Source organism: Bactrocera latifrons, unplaced genomic scaffold (genome assembly GCF_001853355.1).
Source record: "Bactrocera latifrons isolate USDA-ARS-PBARC rearing strain unplaced genomic scaffold, ASM185335v1 scaffold_13, whole genome shotgun sequence".
NCBI classification, from domain to species: domain Eukaryota; kingdom Metazoa; phylum Arthropoda; class Insecta; order Diptera; family Tephritidae; genus Bactrocera; species Bactrocera latifrons.
In genome coordinates this window covers 840,079-865,390 of record NW_017534741.1, presented here as the reverse complement: position 1 = coordinate 865,390, position 25,312 = coordinate 840,079, and the positions used below count along the sequence as shown (strand labels likewise).

General features: G+C 36.8%; 1 protein-coding gene across 1 annotated transcript; it reads left to right on the top strand.

The window, feature by feature from the left end:
* Positions 1 to 5,694: 5,694 nt before the first annotated feature.
* Positions 5,695 to 12,040, top strand: LOC108978925 (4-coumarate--CoA ligase 3-like). Its single transcript, XM_018949444.1, has 5 exons — positions 5,695 to 5,891; positions 9,361 to 9,568; positions 10,563 to 10,749; positions 10,817 to 10,933; positions 11,012 to 12,040. Exons 1-5 carry the CDS (start codon positions 5,751 to 5,753, stop codon positions 11,955 to 11,957), a joined length of 1,599 nt encoding a protein of 532 aa, XP_018804989.1. The 5' UTR covers positions 5,695 to 5,750; the 3' UTR covers positions 11,958 to 12,040.
* Positions 12,041 to 25,312: the final 13,272 nt, after the last annotated feature.

Genomic DNA, 25,312 nt, shown 5'->3' with positions numbered 1-25,312 from the left:
CTTATGATAAAAAATTGTCCAAATCCAACAAAAACTATTTACAGGAAAGTTATTTGATTGCCAATCACTTGTGAGGAGCCAAAAAAAGGTCCTTTCACATTTGGTTCAAGCTGGGAAGTCCGGTCTCTTAATTTTGAAGCTGCCGCTGTCTAGCTGGTTGATGCCCTCGTTAGAGTAAAGGCTCACATCACCGCCGTCCAAGAAATACGATGGGCGGGACAAGCACAAGTCCTTCTGGCATTTTCTACACTGGTCATATAAAGGAGCGCGAATTCGGTATGGGATTCGTGGTGGGGTGAGAGTACTGTCATTCGCCTCGGTGATGGCGACTCCCTTTCGTGCAACTTCTTCAATATCCTCTTAGAGAAAATAATTCGAGCTTCAAAGCTAAATGAGGAAGGTGCCATCTTCTAGAGTAGGGGGAGCGTACAGCTGCTGGCTGGATAATATTGATATCATTGGCCTCAACAGTCGCGTCGTTAGTTTGCTTCTCCAGACTGGATAAGGAAGCAAATGGCTCTGATAGTAAACGATACCAAGAGGAAATATCTCCTCTCATCAAACGAAAAGATTTCGCACTGGAGCGCTGTTATTAACTCGGCTATAACCAGTTAGTAAAGAAGAAGAGGTATATAATTTACACACAGCACCAAACTCTCTTCAGTTTAAAAAATATATAGATCAATAACGCCTTGCACTATGGTTTCTAAGATCCAATTTTTTGCCCAAAAGTCTCTAGGTCATACTTGATATTTTGCTTTGCTTTTTGGTTCGGTACAGATTTTGTTACCTGTACCAGACCAAAAAGCAAAGCTGTATATTTTGCTGCGTGTTTAGTTGATATAAAATTTTCGCCGAGCGAATTTCAGTTAACAGCAGTGCTATTATTGTGTGCGCAAAAATAACTTTCCAATGTTTTATGACTGTAATCTATTTAAATAAAAATTAATCGGAAAAATGTATGTAGACACATAACTTTCATACGACTGAACCAAATTTGGTAATTCTTTTTTTAATGTGGTCGCTGAGGTTCAAGGATGGTTTTTACGGCAAGAAAATTTCGAATAATTTCCGGGAACCCCCTAAAACAGCCCTTTTCTTTTTCCCATACAAACGAACGAATGCTTGTTTATTAGTAAGGCTAAGAGAACGGCTGCACCAATCTTAATGAAATTTTCAGGGATTATTCGTTGTGGATCGGGGAAGGTTTACAAATAAAAATACCTTATACTTTTCATGAGGAAAAGTCGGAAAATTAGATAGTTCCAAAAAGTATTTATTGAAAATTTTTCACTGAAAACTTTACATACATATGTGTGTTTCACGCAAAGTGATCAATTGCAAATTGAAATTTGTTACAAAGTCACGAAGAGGTCGCCCTAATATCGGTCGGCGTTTTTTTTGCGGCAGCCCAAGGCAAGGCAAGGCAAGAAGCACTCCGGGGATGCGATGACATACATGCGAAATTATCGATCGGGTCAATCAACAATCGATCGTCACGATGTCATAGCACAACTTTTCAAACAACAGTTACGAGGAAAGATCCTGTATTATTCGAAGTGGAAGTGATTCATGGACCTTACGAACATTACAATCCCTTTTCGGTTTGTATGACTGACAATAAATGCACGAAACACTATCCACGTGCTTTTCTTTCGGAAACACAAACTAGAAATGGTGGATATCCACTCTATCCGCGTAGCTCACCAGACGACAATGGCAGAACATTCAGCATTTAATTTAGAAGAATTAATATATTAAGTTGACAACTCATGGACCGTACTATATTCACCATTCACATTCAAAACTCATATTAATATTGAGTATTGCAGTTTGGTATAATCGATAAAATACGTTTGTAAGTACGTCACTAAAGGAAGCAAATGGTCGATACGTGAACTGCGCTTTAAAGCGCTTTGTTAAATATTTAATTTTGCAATCCTTGAACGTTTTCCGACTGTTGTGAGTATCGCAGTTAATTTGGAGAATAGCCTTTCCTCAGTGATCCTCTATTCGGAAATACCTTAATATTATGCATGGAATGCATCGTCGAAGAAATAGTTACGCAGAAGGCAAGGCCAACCCGTAGATTGACATGCAGGTGTGTTCTCAACTAATTCCTCAGGACGAATTTATACAATCCACCCGTAAAATGGCGATGACTTCTACCTTCGATTAAAGTTCGCGGTTCAACTTCATTTGAGACATTGCGAACTGTGAATGGTGAGTGCAAGTGTTGGAGAAGTAAGCCAGCGATAATAACATTGCCAAAGACATTTAACATCGTCTTCGCTAAAATTTGGAAATGGATCAATTCCGGTTGATACTTCCGGTGGTTTGATATCAATTCCATTCGCCGTTTATCAACTCACGAAAGATGAACTCTTCACGAATGTTTATCCGTGCATTGGCCAAATTATCGTAACTGGGATTTCTTAAGTGCACGCGCAATGTTAGCTGCCAAAAATACCGATGTTGTGTTTGAGGTGACGATCAACAGGACGCAACTTGGTTTGTCAAGTTTGGAAGTGCTATATTTTTCACACGGTCAGATATACGTGGCATGCTCACGAGTTTGAAAACCACCTTTTCTGTACACCGAAACAGAAACCAAAAAATGTTGTTTATCAAGCAACGTTACATTGAAATAAAAATGAAATGATAAATTCAACTTTCTTTTCATTTCAATACGCATAATTTCACGCAGGACAACGGTTGCGGGGTCAGCTAGTTTTTTAAAAAAAATTAAAAACTTCGATTCTGCTTGTGGATTATTTTTATTTGATCTTTTAAATGTTTTTACATCAAGTCGAGAATATGATATCATGTAAATGGCCGCCGCCACAGTTGATTTTCATTTGAGCCCTTTTTATTGTATTTTCCATCACTTTGGTCAGAACTTCCGGCGATAGGTCCTCACATTCTTTACGGATATTATCTTTAAGAAAGAAAAGAGTCTGAGGCTTGTTGACATAAGCCCGTGGTCCACAAAAAGAAGTTTGGAGATGTCAAATCAGGCGATCTTGCTGGCCAGTGCCATTCGCCTAAATGGGAGATTAGGCGCCCATGAAGTGCAGTATGTACCGTTGCACCATCCTGTTGAAACCGCATGTTTTCCAATCCCAATTCATCAAGATGCTTCAAAAAGAACTCGTTGATAATTGCTTCGTAGCGCTCAACATTTACAATAACCGTTTGGCCCGCGACGTCTTCGAAGAAAAAAGGTCCAATGACTCCTCCAGCGAAAACAGCCACCACACAGTGACTTTGAGCGAGTGTAATGGCTCTTCAGTACCCCAGAAGCGTAAATTTTGCTTATTTACTTACTATTATTTTTGACGAAAAATCATCTTCCTCTTGCTGGTGATTAAAATGGCTTGAGCGTATGTTAGACGAGATTGGCGGTCAGCAGCTAACACCTGATGCACCGTCTGGACTTTGTACGGAAACATTTTCAAACCTTCTACCAAAATTCGCTGTAAACACCGTCGACTGATACCCATTTGCTTGGCTCGTCGTCTGGTCGATGACGACGGCGTTTCCTTGACATCCTCGGCAACAGCAACAATATTCTTTGCAGAACGGCTACTCCGGGGTCTGCCACGCCTCGTGCGCATCTCGTGTTGTGCCAGTATCTTCGAGGCGAGCGGCTAAATGTCGCAGTGTTTCACCAGTAATCGTCGGACGGTCAGGAAATCTGCGACGAAATTCACGTTGTGCCAAAGTCAAATAAATAGTCACCAATAACCTGCGTTCTGGAGCAGTGTGCCGTGCCATTGTTTATTTACGTGTATTTCGCATGTGTTTACTACAGAAATATCGAAACAGAGCTGACATTAGAGGTCAATAACAAAATTTATAGCATCTTCTGGTAGGAGGATTACTTTTGGGCCATATATGTACATGTAATATATTATAATTCGAATTGGTGTTACAGTAAAACGTGTTAAATATACTAAGGAATGTACTTTTCACTGAAATAAATAAAAGGTCGTTATTTCAATCTGCCGCGAAACAAGTTAATAAATATTAAATACAATATTTTTATGAGCCTTATTGATGAAAAAGTACTTAGTACATTAATTGGTACAAAGTTGAGTCAAGCTTGTTCAATTTCGACGCCTCGGAATTTCTTAAAAGTTCAAGACTTCAAAACTACAATATATTTGCCCCAGAACCAAATACTCTTCAATATGGAATAAGTCCACTACATGCATGGATTCTTTATTTAAAAGTATCGAAAAAATATTTTGCGTGTACACGTGATAAACCGAAATCCAGCGGATTTGGAAGCACCAACGATGGTAACACTGCACGTGTGAGCTTTTAACAATACCAAACTCTTCACCCAAATAACTAATGAAGATGAAAGTCTAATTCAACAAGTAAGGAAGAGCTAAGTTCGGGTGTCACCGAGCATTTTATACTCGCGCATGCCAAGTTTCATCAAGATATCTCAATTTTTCCTGAAGTTACAGCTTGCACGGACGGATAGACAGACATCCGGATTGCAACTCTACTCTTCACCCTGATCACTTTGGTATATATAACCCTATATCTGACTTTTTTAGTTTTAGGACTTACAAACAACCGTTATGTGAACAAAACTATAATACTCTCTTTAACAACTTTGTTGTGAGAGTATACAAAATATGCTGTCTCTAATTCAATCGTATCGAAATGATGGCACCAATTCTTCTAAAACAGTCTGCGTCGTAATCATCATGTGTCCGATTACGGATGTTTGTCTGTCCGTCCGTCTGTCCGTCCGTCCTTGCAAGCTGTAACTTAAGTAAAAATTGAGATATCATGATGAAATTTGGTACACATATTTCCTGACTCCATAAGAAGGTTAAGTTCGAAGATGGGCGAAATCGGCCCACTTCCACGCCCACAAAATGGCGAAAACCGAAAACCTGTAAAGTGCCATAACTAAGCCACAAATAAGATATATAAGATATATATAAGATATTAAAATGAAATTTGACACAAAGTATCGCATTAGGGAGGGGCATATTTGGACGTAATTTTTTTGGAAAAGTGGGTGTGACCCACCCACTGTGAGGTGGGTGAGTGATGCCACTAATATGTAAAATGTAAAATTACTCAAAGCTCTAACACAACTGACGTTATTTTACAAATAAAAGCATAAAATAGCTCTGTTACATCATTCATAATAACAATTGATAATTTAAAAGAAATAAATTTACCTATTTACTTATTTTTTGCTTAAAAATTTCACTTTGAACAAAATATGAAAATTTCATTGAAGGGCAAGGTATTAGTATGGCGACAACGAAAGTGTGTACATGCAAAATGGACAACTGCGTTGTTTTGTGTACATGCCGGTCATTGTTATGTTGCTGCCCTCTCACAAACGTTTATGTAGTAGGATTCACAACGCCATTTTCAGTTCACGGTCGTGCTGCTGCAGTCTGTCGCGAGCATTGTGTTCCGCACATGAAGTTAGCAAGAACGTCGGCCTGCAGTCGTGTAATCGTGCAGCTGTCAAAATAACTGTGTCCATTAGAAAAACTGCATTTGAATTTGTCAACTCATGTTATGACGGAATTGTGAAATTTCACTGCTTTGTTTGTATGTATGTTTTATGACATTTTCAAGTGTTTGCCCCTTATCAATGTGTGGTATTTAAGGGTTCCCGCAGTTTTGGCAGCTCTTAAACCTCTAATTGTCTCCACAGCGTGCTAACGCAACGGTTAATCAGGAGCAAACTATTAAGAAGTTACACAATGAGTTTTCTGAAATGTTCCTACGATAAACACGAGCGTGTGTGGAGTGGCGACAAGCGGCTATTGGTTTATGATTTCGATTGTTCGTTGGGCAAAGTTATATACAACACACTGAGGAATTATCCGAAAATAGTTTGTCAGGTGGGAGCGATAAAAACATTGCAAATAATTTTATAAATCGCAAATTCGTGACTATAATTCGGTGTATGATAAGTGAATATTTATTTGATTCGAATAAAAGTGAAATTTGTGAATTGGTTGTGTTGAACATTGTTATTGGTAAATGGTCGTCGGGACCGATTGTGAAATAAGTATTTAAACTGTATTGACGGAAGCATAGAATATAACAAGAAAAACATTTACTTCGATTGCACTCTCCACAAATAAAAAGTTTCCATGCATGCTAAATTTCGTTAAGATAATTTATCAAATAAAAAAGCTTTCGTTTCAAGAACATTATTTTCATCGTTCAGTTTGTATGGCAGTGATATAATGTAGTAATTCGATATCGCCGTTGGCAACAAGAAATAGCAGCTTCTTTTAGAGCCAAGGACGTGTGGAAAATTTCAGATAGATATTTCAAAAGCTAGTTTGCGTACATTAGACAGACGGGCATGGCTTGACACATTTATCATACATACGTACATCCGTACATTTTTTAACGAGTCTTCAAAGCTTCCTTCTACGCATTACAAACATAATGGCAACCTTAAAGGGAACAGTTAGAAGACCGAAAAAAACGTATTCTCCAGATTTTTTTCTGAGAAAACTTTTAATTTTATTTATCCAAAAATGTGTCGGCATATCATGGTATCTTTTAACTATATTTTTAGTATTAGTAAAAATATTTATTTGGAAAGGAACTACAGCTGATCTCCGGGAGCTTCTCTCAAAAAAGACGTTTTAAGGTGGCCACTCAGAGAACTGCAAAAATCACTATTTTCTTGATTTACTCATACGCGAACTTTTTCATTCAACTCAATTCACTGAAAAAAACAGAGTGATGAGTAAAAATCAACTCATTTTGCCGTACACATCATTCCGAGGATCTTGAGTCTTCGGTTGAAAATTTCTCATCAATTCAACTCACTGAACAAAAGTCAGCGTTCAATAAWATGAGTATGTGTTGACGAAAGCATCATTCCATTCAATTTGAGTTGATCGATTATGAGTAAACGATTAGCGACAAGACGACACGATGTGAGCGTTACGACTGCATGTACCGTAATAATTTCTATGCACTTTGTTGTTGTAGCTTCTTTTTGTTGTTGTTCTTTTTAGTCAAAATCACATTTCATCTGTGCAGAAAAAAGTGTCGCTTGCTGCGCGCATGAGTAAAATCATACGAGTTGATTTTTGCGAGTTGAGTGTTGTTCTTGTTCAAAACAMTGATTGTTGAACCAAATGAGCAAGCGCCTTTAATCATTATATTGAACACGAGCCGAACAAACTCGAAATGAAACAAAAAATCGCACCCACCCGAGTGAATTTAAANAAATGAGCAAGCGCCTTTAATCATTATATTGAACACGAGCCGAACAAACTCGAAATGAAACAAAAAATCGCACCCACCCGAGTGAATTTAAAATCAACAACGAAAATGTGAGCACATGCAAGTTTGATCGGCTGACCCGAGCAGTGTGATTATTCGGCTGTTGAGCGCGTACGAATGTTTTTCATTCACCCGATGCCGTTCTCTGGTGGCCACTATATGTCTGAAACGGATCCTCTGAAATTAAAAAAAACCAAACAGATTTTGTTAGAGTACTGTTAAATCTAGTAAACCAAATAGAAGAAATAAGCAAAATAAAAATGTTTGAGAAATTGGCGCTTTCTAAAAAAACAAAAGATTTTTTATCAAAAGTTCCACATTAAATTGCTGACAAAAAAAATATTTTTACGGAGAAAAAAAATCTTCGTTTAATTACTAAAAAGTATATTTATAATAAGAAGCGAGTGTTAAAATAAGAAGATCGATTTTTTGAAAATTCTAACTATATGTACCCTGTTCAGGGTACAATTAGGCATGCGGAATGATAAATTCGCCCTTCACCCGATTAATCACCAACCACTTTTAGGCGAAATTCCATACGTTACGATTTACTGGGACGATTGTGAATTCTTCACCCCTCATATATAGACATTAATAAAGCAAGCAAGATCTGGCAAACGTAACACTTCTGATTTTGTGCAATTTAAAGAGTTTGTTATCTCTAGATATTTTAAACAACGTGATAAGAGAAATGTACCGTGCGATTCTGTACTGTGATACAGTATCAAGTCTCTAAATTTGAGATTTTAAGTTAGAGACAATTTTTGAGACTTGAGACATTTTGCTATTCTGTAAGTGGCAGTCACAAAATCTATTAAATTTCATTATTCATAGATGTTTTTATTCTGAATGAAAATAAATATGTCGATAACAAATATAAAATTTTCTATAACAGAGTCAAAAAACATAACTATCAATAAAAATAAAAATATATGTATGTTGACTTTGTTTCATAATATGTATTAACGAAATTTATTTATTTTTAACCTTTTCGTGTTTGAGTTGCTTACAAAATATAAACAAACGACAATCGATTAATATCTATGGTGATCTCTATTCGGTATATTCCAAATGGCAGACAAGGGTTCTTTTTGGTTTTGTGACCTGCTAACTACCAGGTCTCAAATTTGAGGCAATATTTTGAGACTAAAGCTAGAGACTGTTTAGTGAATAGTAACTAGTCACAAATTGAGATTTTACCTCAAAATGTCTCAAATAGAGACTAGAGACTGATTACAGAATCCCGCTATTAATCAATTTTTGAAGTATGTTTTTTCAAAGTATGCTTATTTTCACATCATTAGCTCTGCACTAATTTACCCGATGATGTCAGAGCACAATCAAATTTGAATATTCTCGAAATTTGTTACATACTTTTAGGCTTGCACCGAAACTAAATTTCTCAAAACAGACAATATGACAGAATATTATCAAAACATAATCATGAACAGAATTTCTGGTCACTAGAGGGTCTCATGGTAAACTTTATAGGGTTTCAAGCAGGTTCCACCAATGAGTAAGGTAATAGTTCCATCAAACTGTATTTCTATAGGATATCATTCAGTTGAAAAAGCCTCTGTGTACTAGATTGAGGAATAATTTACGTAATACTATATTACATAAGACATAAGGCCATTTTCTATTGCAAAAACACTCATCTTTCTATTTGCATCATCTTCGTATTCGGGGTTACATACATAGGTTTCCTTGGATAAAAAATCATGAGGATCATCTAAAGTGAAACGTAGAACTTAGACAAAAGGCGAAAAAATTGAAAATTGGATTTTTGGCAGCATTTTTCCAAAGTTCTCGAGGAATCTTGCCAACCGGCTTCAAAACACATAGTTTCGAAAAAACGCTTTTAAAAACAAGACACTTAGCCTAGTTCTTAAAGCTCCGAAACTATTACTCGGATCAACTTGAAAATTTAGGACAACATTCTAAAAACATCAATTTTTTGAAACTCGTCGCCCCTTAAAAAATATACTTAGTATGGTACTAGTCGAGAACCCATTACTTATTTATTAATAATATTCTGATTTATACTATTTTCAATAGGTTTCCGATAACAACGGACGTGAGGTTACCAATGGAGAGACGCTTACTTGGTCCGTACGTTTGGCACAGCATTTTAAAAAAATGCACCTAAGGCACGATGACGTAATCGGTGTTGTAGCTCAAAATAGCACTTATTTGACTTCGGTGGCTGTCGGTTGTTTTATGAATTGTACACCCTTCCATGCCGTCAGTCCAATATACGATACGAGTACGTACTTATAAATTTATACATTACTAAGTTGTAGTAGTAGTTTGCCTTTCATCTTCAATCCACTGGTAGAGTTCACATACTCTTCCCTACCAAATTCCCAGCTACCATATTTACAAACTGGACAGTCGGTACATTTTTTGTTAACGAATATTGGGTGTTACAGTCGATAGTACGTATTCCTTCACTTCGCAACGACATTCTCATGTCGCTATTCGGCAGCACCAAGGTAAGGTCCAAGAGATATTGTTAGCAATGGATAAAGCAAGAAGCAATTGCGTAACACTGAACTCGGAACAATTACTGGTTGTGTCTTAATGTCATCTATCGAACCTTTCCACAGTGAAACATGTATATTCGTCTTTCGCTAGTCGTTCTTCCGTAACATCGACTTATCAGATGTTGCCATCATCCATGCCTCTGCCCATATAGAAGAACGGGGATGATGAGTGTTCTCGTCTGAGGATATTGTTTACTTTTCATTTTGGGCGTATTGTACGTGGCGAGTCCCAAACCCAGCGCACAACCCTGGGGAGAGATGGCTCGCCTCTCACTTTAGCTCACCTTCAAACGGATGTTCTTTGGCTAACCAGAGGATAATTTATCTAAGACCAGAAGTCGAAGCTGCTTGAGCCATATGAAAAGAAGCGCTTCTGGCCACGCCCAAATGTATAGCACTGAGAGACTCCATCCTACAACCATGACTCATGTATGCTTCATAGAGTGTTTCTTATTAATTAGAAAATAATAATCCTGCAATACGTTACGACGTTATACTGCACTATACGGACCAAACATCAGCCGCGACTAACTTCAGACAAATGCTGAAAGGCCATAACTGTCTAGCTAAGGAGATCTTCACTGACAGCTCTCAGTGAAAGTGCGAATCCACATCGATCTAAATTTTGAATAGCCCTTTTCATTTTATAGAGCTTTTCTATTAAAATATTGTGGTGCCTATATATGCCTAATATATATTTTTTTACTATTTCAGAGACCATCGAAAATCTCTTCGCTACCACAGCACCCAAAATAATATTTTTGGATGGCGAGTATTATGAGAAAGTCTTCGAAGCTACGCATGTTTTGAAGCCGTTATACTACACACTAACCAATCATATTGATGGTGTAGCAAAAATTGAAGATCTCTTGCTACCCACAAAAACTGAATTCTTTTACCAGTGAGTATACTCGTACATGAGACTACAGAGTATAACAAGCATCCAATACCTTGTATCCCTTTTAAAGACCTGAACAACTGACGTTGGGCGGTGAGCAGACTGCAGCGATACTCTGCTCTTCCGGAACCACAGGCCTACCAAAATGCGTATGCATATCGAATTATGCGCTGCAATTTGAAAATATGTAAGTAGAAGACGACTTAAAGTTTGGACCTAATAAATTTTCTGAGTTTGATTATCACTTCATAATTCTTGTTTGTAGATTTTTTACCAGTGAGGATGTGATATTCACCAATAGCAGCATAGACTGGTTTACCGGTTTGTTATACACCATCGTCTCATGCACATCCAGCTGCAAGCGCGTTATCGCGAACCGTCCCTGCACCCCGGAATATCTGGTTGAGTTAGTGCAGAAATACAAAATTACTAACGTCGGAGCTGCGCCATTTTACGTCGCCGCGCTGGTGGCGTGCCCTGCAGCTAACGCTGAGAATTTGAGCACAATTCGTTCATTTACCATTAGCGGAGGCAGCATCACTCTGTCAGTAATTCAACGTCTGCAAAGCTTACTCAAGAACGGTTTGATAAACTTTGGTTATGGACTAACCGAAATTGGCGGTATTTCATTTAACATCGGCGTTCAGTTTCACACGTCGGTGGGTAAATTGTTGCCTGGCCTGCAAGCCCGCATTGTCGATGAGCAGGGCAAGAATTTGCCACCCAATGAAGTGGGCGAGATTTATGTAAAAACTGGTCGTAGATGGAATGGTTATTATAGTAAACCCATTGAAACGCAGCGCTTCCAAGACTCGCTTGGTTGGTTTCATACCGGTGATCTTGGCTATTTCGATGATAAAAACATGCTCTACATCGTCGATCGTAAGAAGGATATAATGAAATATCAGGCTATGCACTACTGCCCTAGTGAGATCGAGCAAGTGATCAGTGAGCTTCCGGAAGTGGCTAACGTTTGTGTGGTGGGCGTGTACGATGAGCGCAATGGCGATGCACCCGGCGCCCTTGTAGTGAAACGAAAGGATGCCGTACTCACGGAGCAGCAAGTGAAGGATCATGTGGTCAAGCAAACACCGGTTTCCTACAAGCACCTTCATGCGGGAGTCATCTTTGTGGACGAACTGCCACACAATACTAATGGCAAGTTACTGAGGAAGGAGGCGAAGGCATTATTTGAGTCATTATCAGGGTGACCCATTTTAAGCTCTAAAAAATCGATTTTAAGCGCTTAAAAAAGCTCCAAAAAAGTTAAAAATATGCTCTTAAAAAAGTAAAATATGACGATAAAAAAATTTATTGTATTACAATTCTTTTTGTGAATTTTATTGATAAATATTTAAATTTGACTACTATAATTAAGAAAAATAATAAAAGTATATTTTCCTTTGTCCTATTTATTGCAATGCACTACCATGTGCAKTTTTATGCTTTCCAACTTAAGATTACGTCTGTATTCAGATAATATATTTCCATAAATTGAAAAAGATCTTTCCACGTCACAAGATGTGGTTGGACAATATTTAAATTTAGTTATTTCATTTGGAGAGAACTTAGCAATTAAACTTGTTACTTGTTTATTTTCGAAAAGAACATTATTTATGTCCACAAGTACTTTGTAATCTGGGTTACGCAGCATAATTGCTTTAAATTTATTTAAATATTTATCATTTGAGATCGTTTTCAATCTCAAAAAAACTGTGTTAAGCATATTAATACTTTTTTCAAGGGGAATTCCGTTTTCTGCGAGCTGTTTTATGCTTTCGTTTATAAAAACAAAATTCATTTTAATAAAAGCTAAATCGCTGCTCAATTGCTTATCTTCAAAAAGGTTTTTTGCAACTTTAATGGCCTCTGAGTCTTCTGGGTCGAAGGTGTCAAGCACAGTTTTAATTTAATTAAAATTTTTGCAGTAGTACTCCGCACCTTTCAACCAGGTCCCCCATCTAGTTATAACTGGACTCGGAGGCAATGGTAAATCTGGGAACATTTCCAGAAGTTTTTTTTTACGCGAGGGTGCCTAAAAAATTTTTTAAATAAATGTTTGCCTTGTGAATACAGTAAAACCTTACCTTTAAAAAAAACAGATTGGTTGCTTGTAATAAGCGTATTTACTTTGTTGAATTGACAACGGACAAAACAAATTACAAAACATGTTACATGCATCATTTTTGGATACAAAACTTTTAAGCTGGACATAGCCGACAGCATATAGGCTGCTGCGTCTGTTACGACAAGTACGACTTTCGAATATTGTATGCCTTCTGGCCATAATAATTGCATGCTGTCATTAAAGAATGCAGCCACATTACTTGCGTTTGCCGAATCTAGCTCGGCTACATTTAAAAGGTAACACTTGTCTTTTTCTTCTTCTTCTTCAAGAACTCCAAATATAAAATTGGCAATATTACATTGCTCGACGTCTGTCGTTTCGTCTAAAGACACCCATATATATTTATTTTCCAAATTTTTTTTTTAATTTTCCATTCATTCGTAGTATAATTTTGGAACGTATCTACGAATTGTTGTCTCTGATGGCACGTTGTTTTCAGTATATTTTTCTAAAAAATTTAACACGCTGGGATCACGCATTTTTTTCAATAGAATATTAGCTTGCATAAACGTTTTGCAAAGATCCATGAAAAATGGATTTTATTCCTGCTCTTTATATTGTGTCAATACTGTTTGTTCATGTATAGAGTTTGTGGCGCGCCTTTTTGCCGCAGCCACATGTTTTGTTGAACTGAAATGTTGTGTGACGTTGAACATACGTCCAGCGGCAATCGCAAAAAAGTACACTTTCATCGCAGCGTAAGATGCCTCTATACTGCTCCGTGACTCTTTTCAAAAAAAGATTGCTTCGATTCTTTTACTTTCGGCATTTCAACCACTAAACACGTTTGAAAACTTACTAAGAATTTTCTAAGCATAAGCACAATGCAATAGACTGAAACAGCAATAATGATAGCATTGTCGGTGGAAAAGAAACATGAATATTTAACAGAAACAGTGTTGTGAAAAATGGTAAAAAAGGAATAAAAGGTAAAAAATAAGACCTTAAAATGAACAAATACAAAAATATGCAGCATAACCAAATAATTGCAAAAATGTGCAGCATAAGCAATATTAAGTAAAATCATAAAAGGGTGTTTGGGTGGAGTTATGTCATGAAATTAGCCTGTTCTACAACTTTTTTTAGCAAATGTTATTCTGTAATATTTAAGAAATAAAATAAACTGTGCATATCATATGATTTTTCCGTTGTATCAACATACTTTATATGAATGCTGCTTTAATTTGAGGGCTTTCTGAAAGGTAAATCAGTGTCCTGTGAAGTTCACGCATCAAGCGTCAAAGGACTGTCAAATATAAATAATAGCAGGAACAGTGGTGAACGTAGAATCGTGGCCCATGTCAGCTGAAACGACCCATCGTATGGGAGCGTAATGCAAGCGCACAGTAAAAAACGCTACTCCCTTCTCTCTTTGACGTAGGATGACGTGAGAATTCACGGCATTTGGATTTTTTGCCGTAGAAACGTGTCAGCTGATTGCTCTCTCACAACGCAGGGTTGCCAATATCTATATACTGTTGTAATTATCTACTTTTACAATTCAATCTGTTCAATATGTTTGAAATTTTCTTAGAATAACTCAAAATCAGAGTCGAATGCTATTATTTATAAATATATAAACTATTTTTAATAGGTTGTTTTCAGTTTTGATATTTTATATTATAAAAAATTGTAATTGAAAACATAAATGTGTACAAAACTATATCTGCGTATTGAGCAATGGCAACATTGTTCAAATGAAAACAAACAAAGATGGCTGATTTCTCAGTTTTTGCCACGTTCTCAACTGTTCACACATTTTGCTCGATAAGGAAGGAAGACAGTAGCGTTGTCCACTGTTCCTGCTATACACTAGCGACGAGAATTAATCTTTATTACAATGATGTAAAAATCGGGATCGTTTGTCCGCTTGATGATCTTTCGGCTTCAATTCTTGCACGAGTTGAATTTTGCAAGCGTGCAAAACAAAATCCTTCCAAAATATTTTCCATAAAATGTTTGGCGCGTTGGCGGAAGCACACTTACAGGTCTTCTTCGATAATATGTTCCATAGAAGAAATAACGTCTTCGGTGCCCACTGTATGACAACTTTGAGGATGCGTATTAATCTACCATGTCCACTGAATATTGGAACCGACGCGCAATGCGTTGCTCGAACCGAACCATTTGGGTAATGAATTTGCTCGATTTGCAAACGCTGTCTGGAAGTAGACCTGTTCCTGCAGAAATTCCAAATTAAAGTAAGTACGTACTTATAAAATATGTCTCACGTGCCATATGTGCCACGCCTATAATCAAATCGTTTAATAATCACCAGAAGAGATTCAACAGATACTATCTCATATAGAGAAAAGCAATGGTTTGCTGTAATTTTTAGGCCGATGGAATCATCGAACCATATTTCTTCAATAATTATGCCGGTGACAACGTAACCGACTATTTGATGCCTGGAATGGAAGCTCGTGATCTTAGAGACATTTGGTTTCAAGAGTACGGCGCCACATCCCACACATCGTATCAATTACTGGATTTATTGAAAGAACACCCAGGTGAGCAAATAATTTCACGTTTTGGGTCGTTCGATTAGCTACCAAGATCATGTGATATTACACCATTAAACTTTTTGCTGTGGGGGTATGTAAAGTCTAAGTTCGATTCAAGCCTTGGAGCAAACATCACGTCACCAGTCGATAAGCTCGAACTAGTCATCGAAAATTGGTTTCAACTGATGAAACATCTTAGCCGCGAACAACATTTCAAAGGGATAATATTCAAAAAATGTATGATAAGGAATGTTCTTTCGAATGATAATAAATATTCTCCAAATATGAAGTTTCTGTGTTTTTTCTTTAAGAAAGTAGGAAATCTCGAAATGGATCACCCTTTATTTCTTACTCGCCCTCTCAAACAATTTCCGCATTCTTTCATTACGCAACAATAAATAAATTTTTAATGCAATGGATGTACGTATGTAGATGCGTGCGTGTGCAAGTGCGTTTAAAGATTATCATTTGTATGTACAAAGTGAAAATTTAATTAATTCCTTACTGCCAAGCGCGAGAGAATAAAAAGCAATGCATTTATATTTGCGCACACTTTCACAAACACACACACGTGCAGCTGGGAGCAAATATCCACTTATAAAATCATATTTTAATCATTTAGTTTGACTGATTTTCAGCTTTTTTAATGCTGTTGGCTTAAGAGTTGCCAACGAATTCCAGCGTCAGCAGCTGCATCAGCTACTTTCTGAGTGGCGGCCGCGCTTCACATTCACAACAACTGCAGACGTGCCTCCATATGTCTGCGTAAGTGTTATATACGTGGCAGGACATAACGAACGTGCTTGAGCGATAGCCATTTGCAGCGGACAGGACGTGAAAGAATGCCGTCAGGCAAATGGTGCAGTCGCTACAGATTTTCAAAATGCAATACTTCCAAAGTAGCTATGGACTAGTTGCACTAAAGCCTCSTTGCAGCTCTTAGGTACGAGGTATATTTATAAGCGGCACAAGTCTCAACATGAATTGACTATTTTGAAATATATTCTTGTAACTATCAAAGCTTCAATCGAAACGGTCTTCTTGTTCAAGGGCGACTGTCAAAAATTTGTTTGAAGTGTTAACTTGGTCTACCATTGGTATTTAATGAGCTCGAGTGTCCCGAAACCGGTATTACGTTGTATAACATAACAAAAGTTCACGATCTTGTATTGACATTCAGACATTTGGCATCTCAAAAGATCACGTAATTCATATCCTGTATGAAATATTGAGAATGAGAAAGCGGTTGACTCGTTCAATGCCGAGGTTTCTCAATATGACGTATTATCTATCCGCTGGTAAACAACAGAGACCAAAGAACAATATAAATAGTGATCTTCACCCGTCAAACCTACTCCGATGAAGGCGAAAACTCGTTTGGCGGAAAAATGGGGAAAAATGATAACCACTGATTTCTGGGAGTCTACATTGATTGCCTGGAGAACAGAGCCGAGTTCGAATTATATTGATCAAAACTAAAAGTCTTGTCATTTCCCTCCATGACAACACACCTACTTACACCATCGCCAATTGGTTGAATTAAGCTACGCTAGTAATATTCAGCCTTAATCCGGTTCGTGATGAACCTGTGTGCATTATGCGGGATCGATTGGACATCTTGCCTTTTTTTGTAGGATTGATATGCATTTTATACAAAGACACAATTTTGCGCGGAGCTTCATAAAGACTCATTGCCTCAATATACTTAAAGTCAGGCAGAGTCAATGAAAATGCGGAACCTTAGTTCCATATCCTCATATTATATTATCTATTAAAATGCTAAACCTGTTTTCTTTAGACTTGATTTCAATTGTGCAAACTCTTCCAGAGAAATAAATGCTCACAAATCTCATTAACGCCAACAATTAAATTAAGTCAAACGAGAATGTGGAACTCATCCTAAAAGAACTACTCGGTTATAAATGACTTCTTACTACCATCTGAGTTCCGTTAAGGATAACTTAAATACAACGACAGACACTTGATTTAGGAGCAATATAATTTTGCTGCTGGAGATTTAATCGCGAGCAGCCAGCGTAACATACACTTTTCGTCTGCGTTTGCGCTTCGTTGGGGATATGCACATCTGCTCATCTGTTCATCATGTTAATCTGCAGATGAAATTTGTAATTCCACGCGTTTTACATAACCGAGAAAAGTCAGTTAACCGTATGCACAACGCCTACAACAGGGTGAACAAACAGACAGACAGGCGGGTAGACAGATGAAATGAGTTTCAAGAGTTAAAACATCGCGTGTGTAGTACTCGTAGGTACACGTACAAAAGTATTTATATTCAAGCGTACGAGGCTTGTTTGAAGGTGAACATTTTTATTTTACCGCAACTTTTCATCCAGAAAATACTTCGAACCATGGACGACGTCAGTCTACTTTAGGCAAATTTGTAAGTTTTTCATCTACAGATCTTTGCAAAACGCTTAGGTATGTTTCAACTTGCGCGAAAGCTTTTTATTTTCCATCATAAATAGTCTTGCAGTAACAACCAAAACACCTTTTAGCAATTTTTTCAAATAAAAAAACTTACGTCGCTCAAAGTACAATGTCTCTCGAACCAAATGTCAAATTTGCTTAAGAGAGAAGAAACTTGTCTTTGGCCTTCTTAAAACTCAGTCGCCATTATGGCACAAACCTCGTAAGTATACTAGTGAAAACCCTTTTACATATCTACATATGGTGTATATATAAGTCTATAATTCCACAATTTTAGTTAGCGTGTGATATTTTAACGGCAAATTATATTATTATTATATTATTGAAGTCAATGTCTCAACAAGTGTTTACGTAAAGGGTTAACGTGACATTTGTCGAAAGTGTTTTCATTCTTGGCATCGCCGTTTAATTCAGTCTGATGCCAAACGACGCGTCAGATTCGGTTCACCATACGGAGTCTTTATTAACTGTTTTGTGGCCAAGTCTATACAATTACGCAATATAAATTATCTGCTAAGAAGTTTTTACAACACCGACAAATTTAGACGCTATATTTATGATGATTAATGCGCTCTTTTAAACAAAAGATTAAAACTAATTATAAAAGTGGGAAGCTTGTGAAGACACTCAGATTTTGGACGACTTACCAAAGCCCATGCCATATTTCAATAAGATGTATTAAATCATGCTTTTATATTGACTATACGACAACATCGAATATTGGAGTTAAGTTGAAAGTATGGCATTTTCGAAAAACCTAACAACAATTTGATTCAGTACAGTGACAGATAATATTTGCCTTAAACACAATGCTTGAAGCTTTCAGTATTTCTAATGTAAGAAAGATATGTAACATGTCTTTAACAACTCGAAATTCCAACGATTTCACGTATTTTAAGTTTCTGTTTAGAAGACCAAGTCAGAATAGATGAACACTAACCTTGAAGGATCATATTGAGAGTAGTAAATGTTCACAAGCAATAGAAAAGATAACTAGCACTGCATGGCAAAACTTGACTTTCTTATGTGTATTCGGTCAAAGAAAAAAGTAATTTCTCCGTTTTTCGAAGTTAGATTTCAAATTTGAAATATTATATTACTCGGTTATAGCCGAGTTAACAAAAGCCCGCCAGTCGTTTCGGTTTACCTTACTTTTCGAAAGGTGGCACCAATTAGAGATTACAAGCGAAGCCAGCTCCTTCTCCACCAGGTTCCTCCAACGGAGTGGAGGTCTTCTTCTTCCTCTGGTTAACCGGCGGGTACAGCGTCGAATACTTTCGGGGCTGGAGTGTTTTCGTCCATTCGGACGACGTGACCAAGGTAGCGTAGCCGCTGTCTTTTAATTCGCTGAATTATGTTAATGCCGTCGTATTCCGAGGCTTTTGGAAATTTTTCAATGGGGCGTTTTTTACATATCCACTCCAGCCTATATGTGACATACTAAAAAGGGAAAATATGACCATTATCAGCGGTTTTCCATTATTTTCAAGGTGTATTACATTGGTCCATAAACTTTATTGATAAAATTTGTAAGAAGTTAAAGTTAGATTTAAAAAAAAAACATGTTTCAGAAATACGGATCAGACTGTGAAAGATTTCGTTCTTCAAAGCTTACGTACTGAAATCATACCATACACGCTTTAGTACTATACCTTAACTTTATAGGAACTGATTTAACGCTGAAGAGTTCTTATCTCTTTAATGGGTGATTGGGTCCTTAAAAATGAACTGTTTAGTAATTAGAATGAACTTTCAAAAAACACGTCGTCCTCTTGAACAAATGGTTCGATAGGTATTTTATTAAAAAAAAATGCATAACATAGAATGTGGAGGTTATAAAACAATGTTTTTCGATTTACTTATACCAAAAAACGATTTTATTACAAGTTGATCTTGATACTTGACACACTAAAGGTATGTGATGGACATATCATTCATTAATATTTGGGTATAGGAAAGCTAACTGCAAAGGATGTGCTTTTCAAGCTCGCGCTCGGATCGGTGTTTATGCGAATGCACAGCCTTGAGCCGGATGAGATAAGATATATTCCACGACTACTAATGCGCCAATTTAAGATACTTTCGGCAAAAGGGTGGGGAAAAACTGGGTTTTCACCAAATCAACTGAGTTGCTAGACAACTTACTTTGGGTACCACTCGTGGGCATAATGGGCCTAATAATAATCTGAGTGCAGCCGACTGCGGTCTGGCTCTCAACCAGCTAATCAAGATCTTTAAATTTGATTCCTCCCGAAATTGTTGGTGCATCATTAATCATTAAGTGCCCGAATTGAGCAGAGAATTTTTGCCAATATTAAATATATATTATATATATATCAACAATTCTTTGCTGAGTCTACAACTTCTCTTCTCCCTGAATGGACTCTAATCTTCACGGACGGATCCAAAACCGAGACAAGTACATCATTCGCAGTTATCGACGACAAAGGAGCAACAATTAAAGTTGGAATCCTGCCAAGCTACGCCTCCGTTTACACAGCAGAAGCCGCAGCGATCCTCAACGCTATCATTTTCACTTCAAATTCCAAATTGAAAGCAATTATTTGTACAGATAGCAAATCAACTATATCAGCGGTCTTAAATGTTATGAATAAATCTAACATCATTTCTTACATCCGGAGCAAATTAGCTGAAAACAGCGCCAACATAAAACTAATGTGGATTCCAGGCCACGCCGGCATACGCGGGCATGAACTGGCAGATAAACGCGCTAAACTAGCGGCTAGTGAACCGCTCGTTACGTTTGACTTTCTTGAGAATAAAGACTTATATAAGATAGCACACCAACACCAACTTAAATCGCTAATGGAGAGTTGGAGACACATCCAGCACCAATACACTTTAAATAACACAGATAGGAGCAAACCAACCTATCCACCAAACTGTCGATGTAACGATGTTAAATCATTTGTCCGCCTACGTTTAGGGCACACAATAGCCACACATTCGTACTTCTTCAATCGGTCCAGTCCGCCTTACTGCCAACATTGCCCGGGGGCTTCACTAACAGTACATCACCTGCTCGACGAATGCCACCATTTCACAGGAATCAGGAGGACTATCTTCGATAACCACTTTTGAAAACTACGTCTCTCGAGAACGCTACAAAAATATCAAAATATCTGGATAAATGCGGTCTAAAACATTTAATATGACATCCTACCTAGCTTAGATAAGAACTTTGTTTTTGTTTTACTTAAGCATGTATATAGATTTTATGAAGATTTTAAATATATAAAGCGTGGACAATAGAACTTAATTTTAGTCACCTAGCCTTAGATTCACCAGCGAGCCGAAGGTCCTGGCAGCCAGTGCTCCTTTTTTTCGTGTAAATAAAATAATTGTATTATTTTTTTCACATTTATAAATAAATAAATAAACATATTGACAAATTAAATTACGGCTTATGCTATTAGTCCTTAACCCTCTACCGCAAACAACGCCCTATACGGTTTTGGGATTTGCTGCATTTGGCTTTGCACTAACAAAGTGATGTTGCGGAACAAATTTGTAACGGTAGTTTTCTTTGGACAATTCTTTGTTGATATTTCAGATACTGTTTGGTTTTGATAGGTTTTGCTTGTTATTTTCCTTTATTTTGTGAAGGTGGCTCCTATGAGTAACGCTAGGTGTATTTCGCGGTGTTTTGGACAAAATTTTTATCATAAAAATTAGGACTTTTCTTGGAGTAAAAATTATTATTCGAAGGAAAAGCATAGTGTTCACACAATAAAAATACAAACCGATTGGAAGGTAAGTACTATAGGCACGCTTTTGTGCAAAATCGGACAAAGCCATGTGTGGCCTTTCATGCAGTACATACTATTTTGCCTTTCATGCATTTTAATAAAAAATTTTCAGAAATGGATGCAAGATTTTTTTATGGAAATTCAAGATATGTAGTCGATAATGGGCTTCAAAGCGACGATGATTATATATCCGAATCAGATGAAGAAGTTGTTGGAGCACAACTTTCTGGCCAGGAAGATGTATATACATATATCGGAGACAGATGAAAGCAGTTCCGAAGACGTATATGACGAGCCTAGTAACTCAAACGCAAAACGCGCTAAAAAAATCGAAACCACAAAACTGGAAAGAAAATAACTTGCCCCCGTATTTAAGTGAAAACTTTCCATTTCAAGGAGACATGGAGCTTCCAAGTTTTATCGATGATTTAGAGACGCCAGCGGAGCTCTTTCAATTTTTCTTTGCCGAAGATTTGATAAACTTTATAGTTGAACAATCGAACATACTTGCGCTGCAAAAAGACATAAATAAGCCGGAAAATATTACTAAGAGCGAAATATAGCAATTTATAGGCGAGTTCAGCGTAAATACTGTTTAGAAACTTAGTGAAAATTTGTTTTCAGGCATAGTCTTATGTGCACATGTCTTTGATGAAATTACCATCGTCGAGGCATTATTGGGATACTACAGTAGGCCAAGAATTTGTACGCACCATCATGACTTGCAATAGATGGGAAAACATTAAACGCTTTTTGCATTTCAACAACAATCAGGATATGAAATCGCCAGGTGAGGATGGATTTGACAAGCTGTTCAAAGTTCGACCATTTCTAAATAAAATCCGTGAAAATGTACTGCTCATACCAAAAGAGGAGCAACTGGTTGTGGATGAGCAAATAATTCCAACAAAGTGCCGACATCATCTAAAACAAGAATTTCAAGAATTTTGTTTTAAGTGGAGTTTCAGGGTTTAGCTACGATTTTGAAATATTTGCTGGAGCACAAAGTGATAAACATCCAGAGGGATCAACGAATCTGGAAATCAGCGGAAATGTTGTTACAAGGCTAGCAGTCACTGTACTGAGATATCAAAATTACAAAATTTTTTTTGACAACTGTTTAACCAGCCCCGGCCTCCAAGTGCATCTCATGAAAAGTGGTTTATTGTCTTTGGGTACGGTAAGACTTAATCGAGTCCCTAACTGTAAGATGCCGACGGAAAAGGAATTGAAAAAGTTGGGGAATGGCAGCATGGTGGAGAAGGAAACTAAAATCGACGGGGTAAAATTGGAATCGTTTCTTGGTTTGCCAATAAGGTAGTAAATATTCTTTCAACTTTCGTTGGAAGCCAACCTATATCCACAAAGACACGTTTTAGTAAAAAAGAGAAAAAGTATATTGAAATTCATTCACCACAGTCTGTCGACGTGTACAATAATTGTATGGGCGGCGTAGACTTGCTTGATTCACTACTTGGTCTTTATAGAATTCAGCTACACACTAAGGTTTGGTACAAAAAGATTTTTTTCCACATGATTGATATGTGCCTTGTAAATTCTTGGATCTTGTGGCGCCGTAAGTCAGGGGAATTTATGCCGTTATTTAATTTCAAACTTGCAAAACGAGGGCGTCCAATTGCATGGATATCAAACTCTTCATCTCCGACAACAAGCAGAGAAGGCAATAAAAAGAGTAAGACTTCCATTGAATTCTATATCTACCGACTGTATTGGACACTTTCCGAAATGGATGAAAAATAGACAACTTTGTCAAGATGACTGCTCATTCCGTTCGTATACTTTTTGTGAGAAATGTAATGTATTCTTGTGCTACAATGACAAACGAAACTGTTTCACACGCTTCCACATTGAGTAAAAGTAATCACTCCAAGCAACTTTGTATGCATAGAGAGCCATATATGGCGGCTTTTATTTTCTGGTAAAATATGCATTGGAAAATATTTTTTTCTACAAAGTGGAGTTTTATTTTTTTTTTTTTTTTCATATAGAAGATGGCCATGCGGTAGAGGGTTAAATGGTACTTTTCCAACAGATCTTAAATTATTGTCCGACCATGTAGAGTAAATTCGTTTCCTATGGGAGGATATCGATAACAGATTTTACCTATTTTTAACGATAAATTCTCTAAATCAATAACAAGCCTTAAAGTAAGAAAAATTATTGGTGTTGTATTCAAAAACCATTATATTCGGTTTTCTTTAGATCTAAAAGCTTATTCTAAAAAATCACCGATCCAAACGGAATTAGATCTCTGAATAAACAGCTCTTGGTCGAATAAAATCCGCATAAATTCCGGTGACATAGAACCGGCTATCGAGGGAATTAGATCTTGCGCAGCTCATTCTGGATACTGTAGTAGGTTAAACACCTACCTCTCCAGAGTCGACCCCGACATTATTACTGTATATATGTTCAGAATTCAGCAAGTTTCCGCATGACTTTAACCACCTCTTTGCATGCCCAGCAAACCCTCACATCTAACTTCCCTCTCATTGTTACAAAAACAACAATAACATTGTCTTCAGATATAAAATAACATAATGAAAAAAATACCAGACTTTCATTTTGATATTTATTTTATTTTGAACAAATTTTAAATAACATAAATTCTACAAACATCTACAATTACAAAACTATACATACATTAGCATACACATAAATTAAGTTAAACCTTATCTAGTGATATTTTCTTAGAAATTGCAAAAATTTGCTGTATTGTACCGTAAAACCGTTGGGAGTTTATTTAAAAACTGAACATTTGGACTCACTGCGTTGATATTTGTTTTCAAAGAAGCTGTTAGATCACTCGTGTATATAAATGTTAAGGAAAATTAGTGGTAGTACCTGGTAGGTGAAACCGTTAAATTTATTTTAGAGACCAAAAACTTAACTCTAGATTAAATACTAAGAAACAAACAAACATACATATATGAGAGCTGTTAATATTATCTAGTATAAAAATACGAAATTACCTATTTATATTAGATCTGCATATAAATATTTTGTAAATGAGTTAGCAGTTAGTTTGTTGTAGTAACTCCCGTTCAATTCAAACGCGATTTTAGTATTAATTGGATTTGGGACGCAAATTTGTGTGACAACACTTAGCATTAAGCAATGGCTTTAGTCAGATGCTCAGCTGGCGTAAACTAATGAATATCTGCTTAGCTAACTCCTAAGTGTCATGTAAATTGTAAGCGCGTTACAATATGCCCGGTCAAAGAGAGCGCATAAAGAATAATTATTTTAAAATGTCCGTGAATTAACTGGGCGGCGCTCAACTAATTAGCACATAAGTACTAATTGTAATTTAAGTAAAGTATAAACAATAATCATTGGCAAGCATTTGTTAATTAAAGTAGTTAACGCAAGATTATTTATTACTCTTCGATGTGTTAGTTTGGCTTGAGACTGTGTGTACTTCGTAAGACTAACTTAGCTTAAACTAAAGCTCTTCAAATAAATAAATAAATACAAACACATAATATAACTTAACTTAACTTAGAGCTAGCACTAGTATGTTGTTATTATATATAAAGTAGTATAATAAATTAAAACTAAATTAAAGTTAAGAAAAATTTTAAAATTAAACTGTTAGCATAGCTTAAGCTAGTTTGCCTCTTATGTGTATTTGTGAAAGCACTTCAAATTAGAAAGTAACATAGGAAACCATTTCACTTATGCTTATGAAC

What these genes read in the sequence shown, in the direction of transcription:
- LOC108978925 (XM_018949444.1), top strand. Translation starts at nt 5,751, where the DNA reads ATGAGTTTTCTGAAATGTTCCTACGATAAACACGAGCGTGTGTGGAGT. An exon ending in CAGTCCAATATACGATACGA is followed by an intron (nt 9,569 to 10,562) that starts GTACGTACTTAT and finishes TTACTATTTCAG; the next exon opens with AGACCATCGAAAATCTCTTC. An exon ending in AAAACTGAATTCTTTTACCA is followed by an intron (nt 10,750 to 10,816) that starts GTGAGTATACTC and finishes TCCCTTTTAAAG; the next exon opens with ACCTGAACAACTGACGTTGG.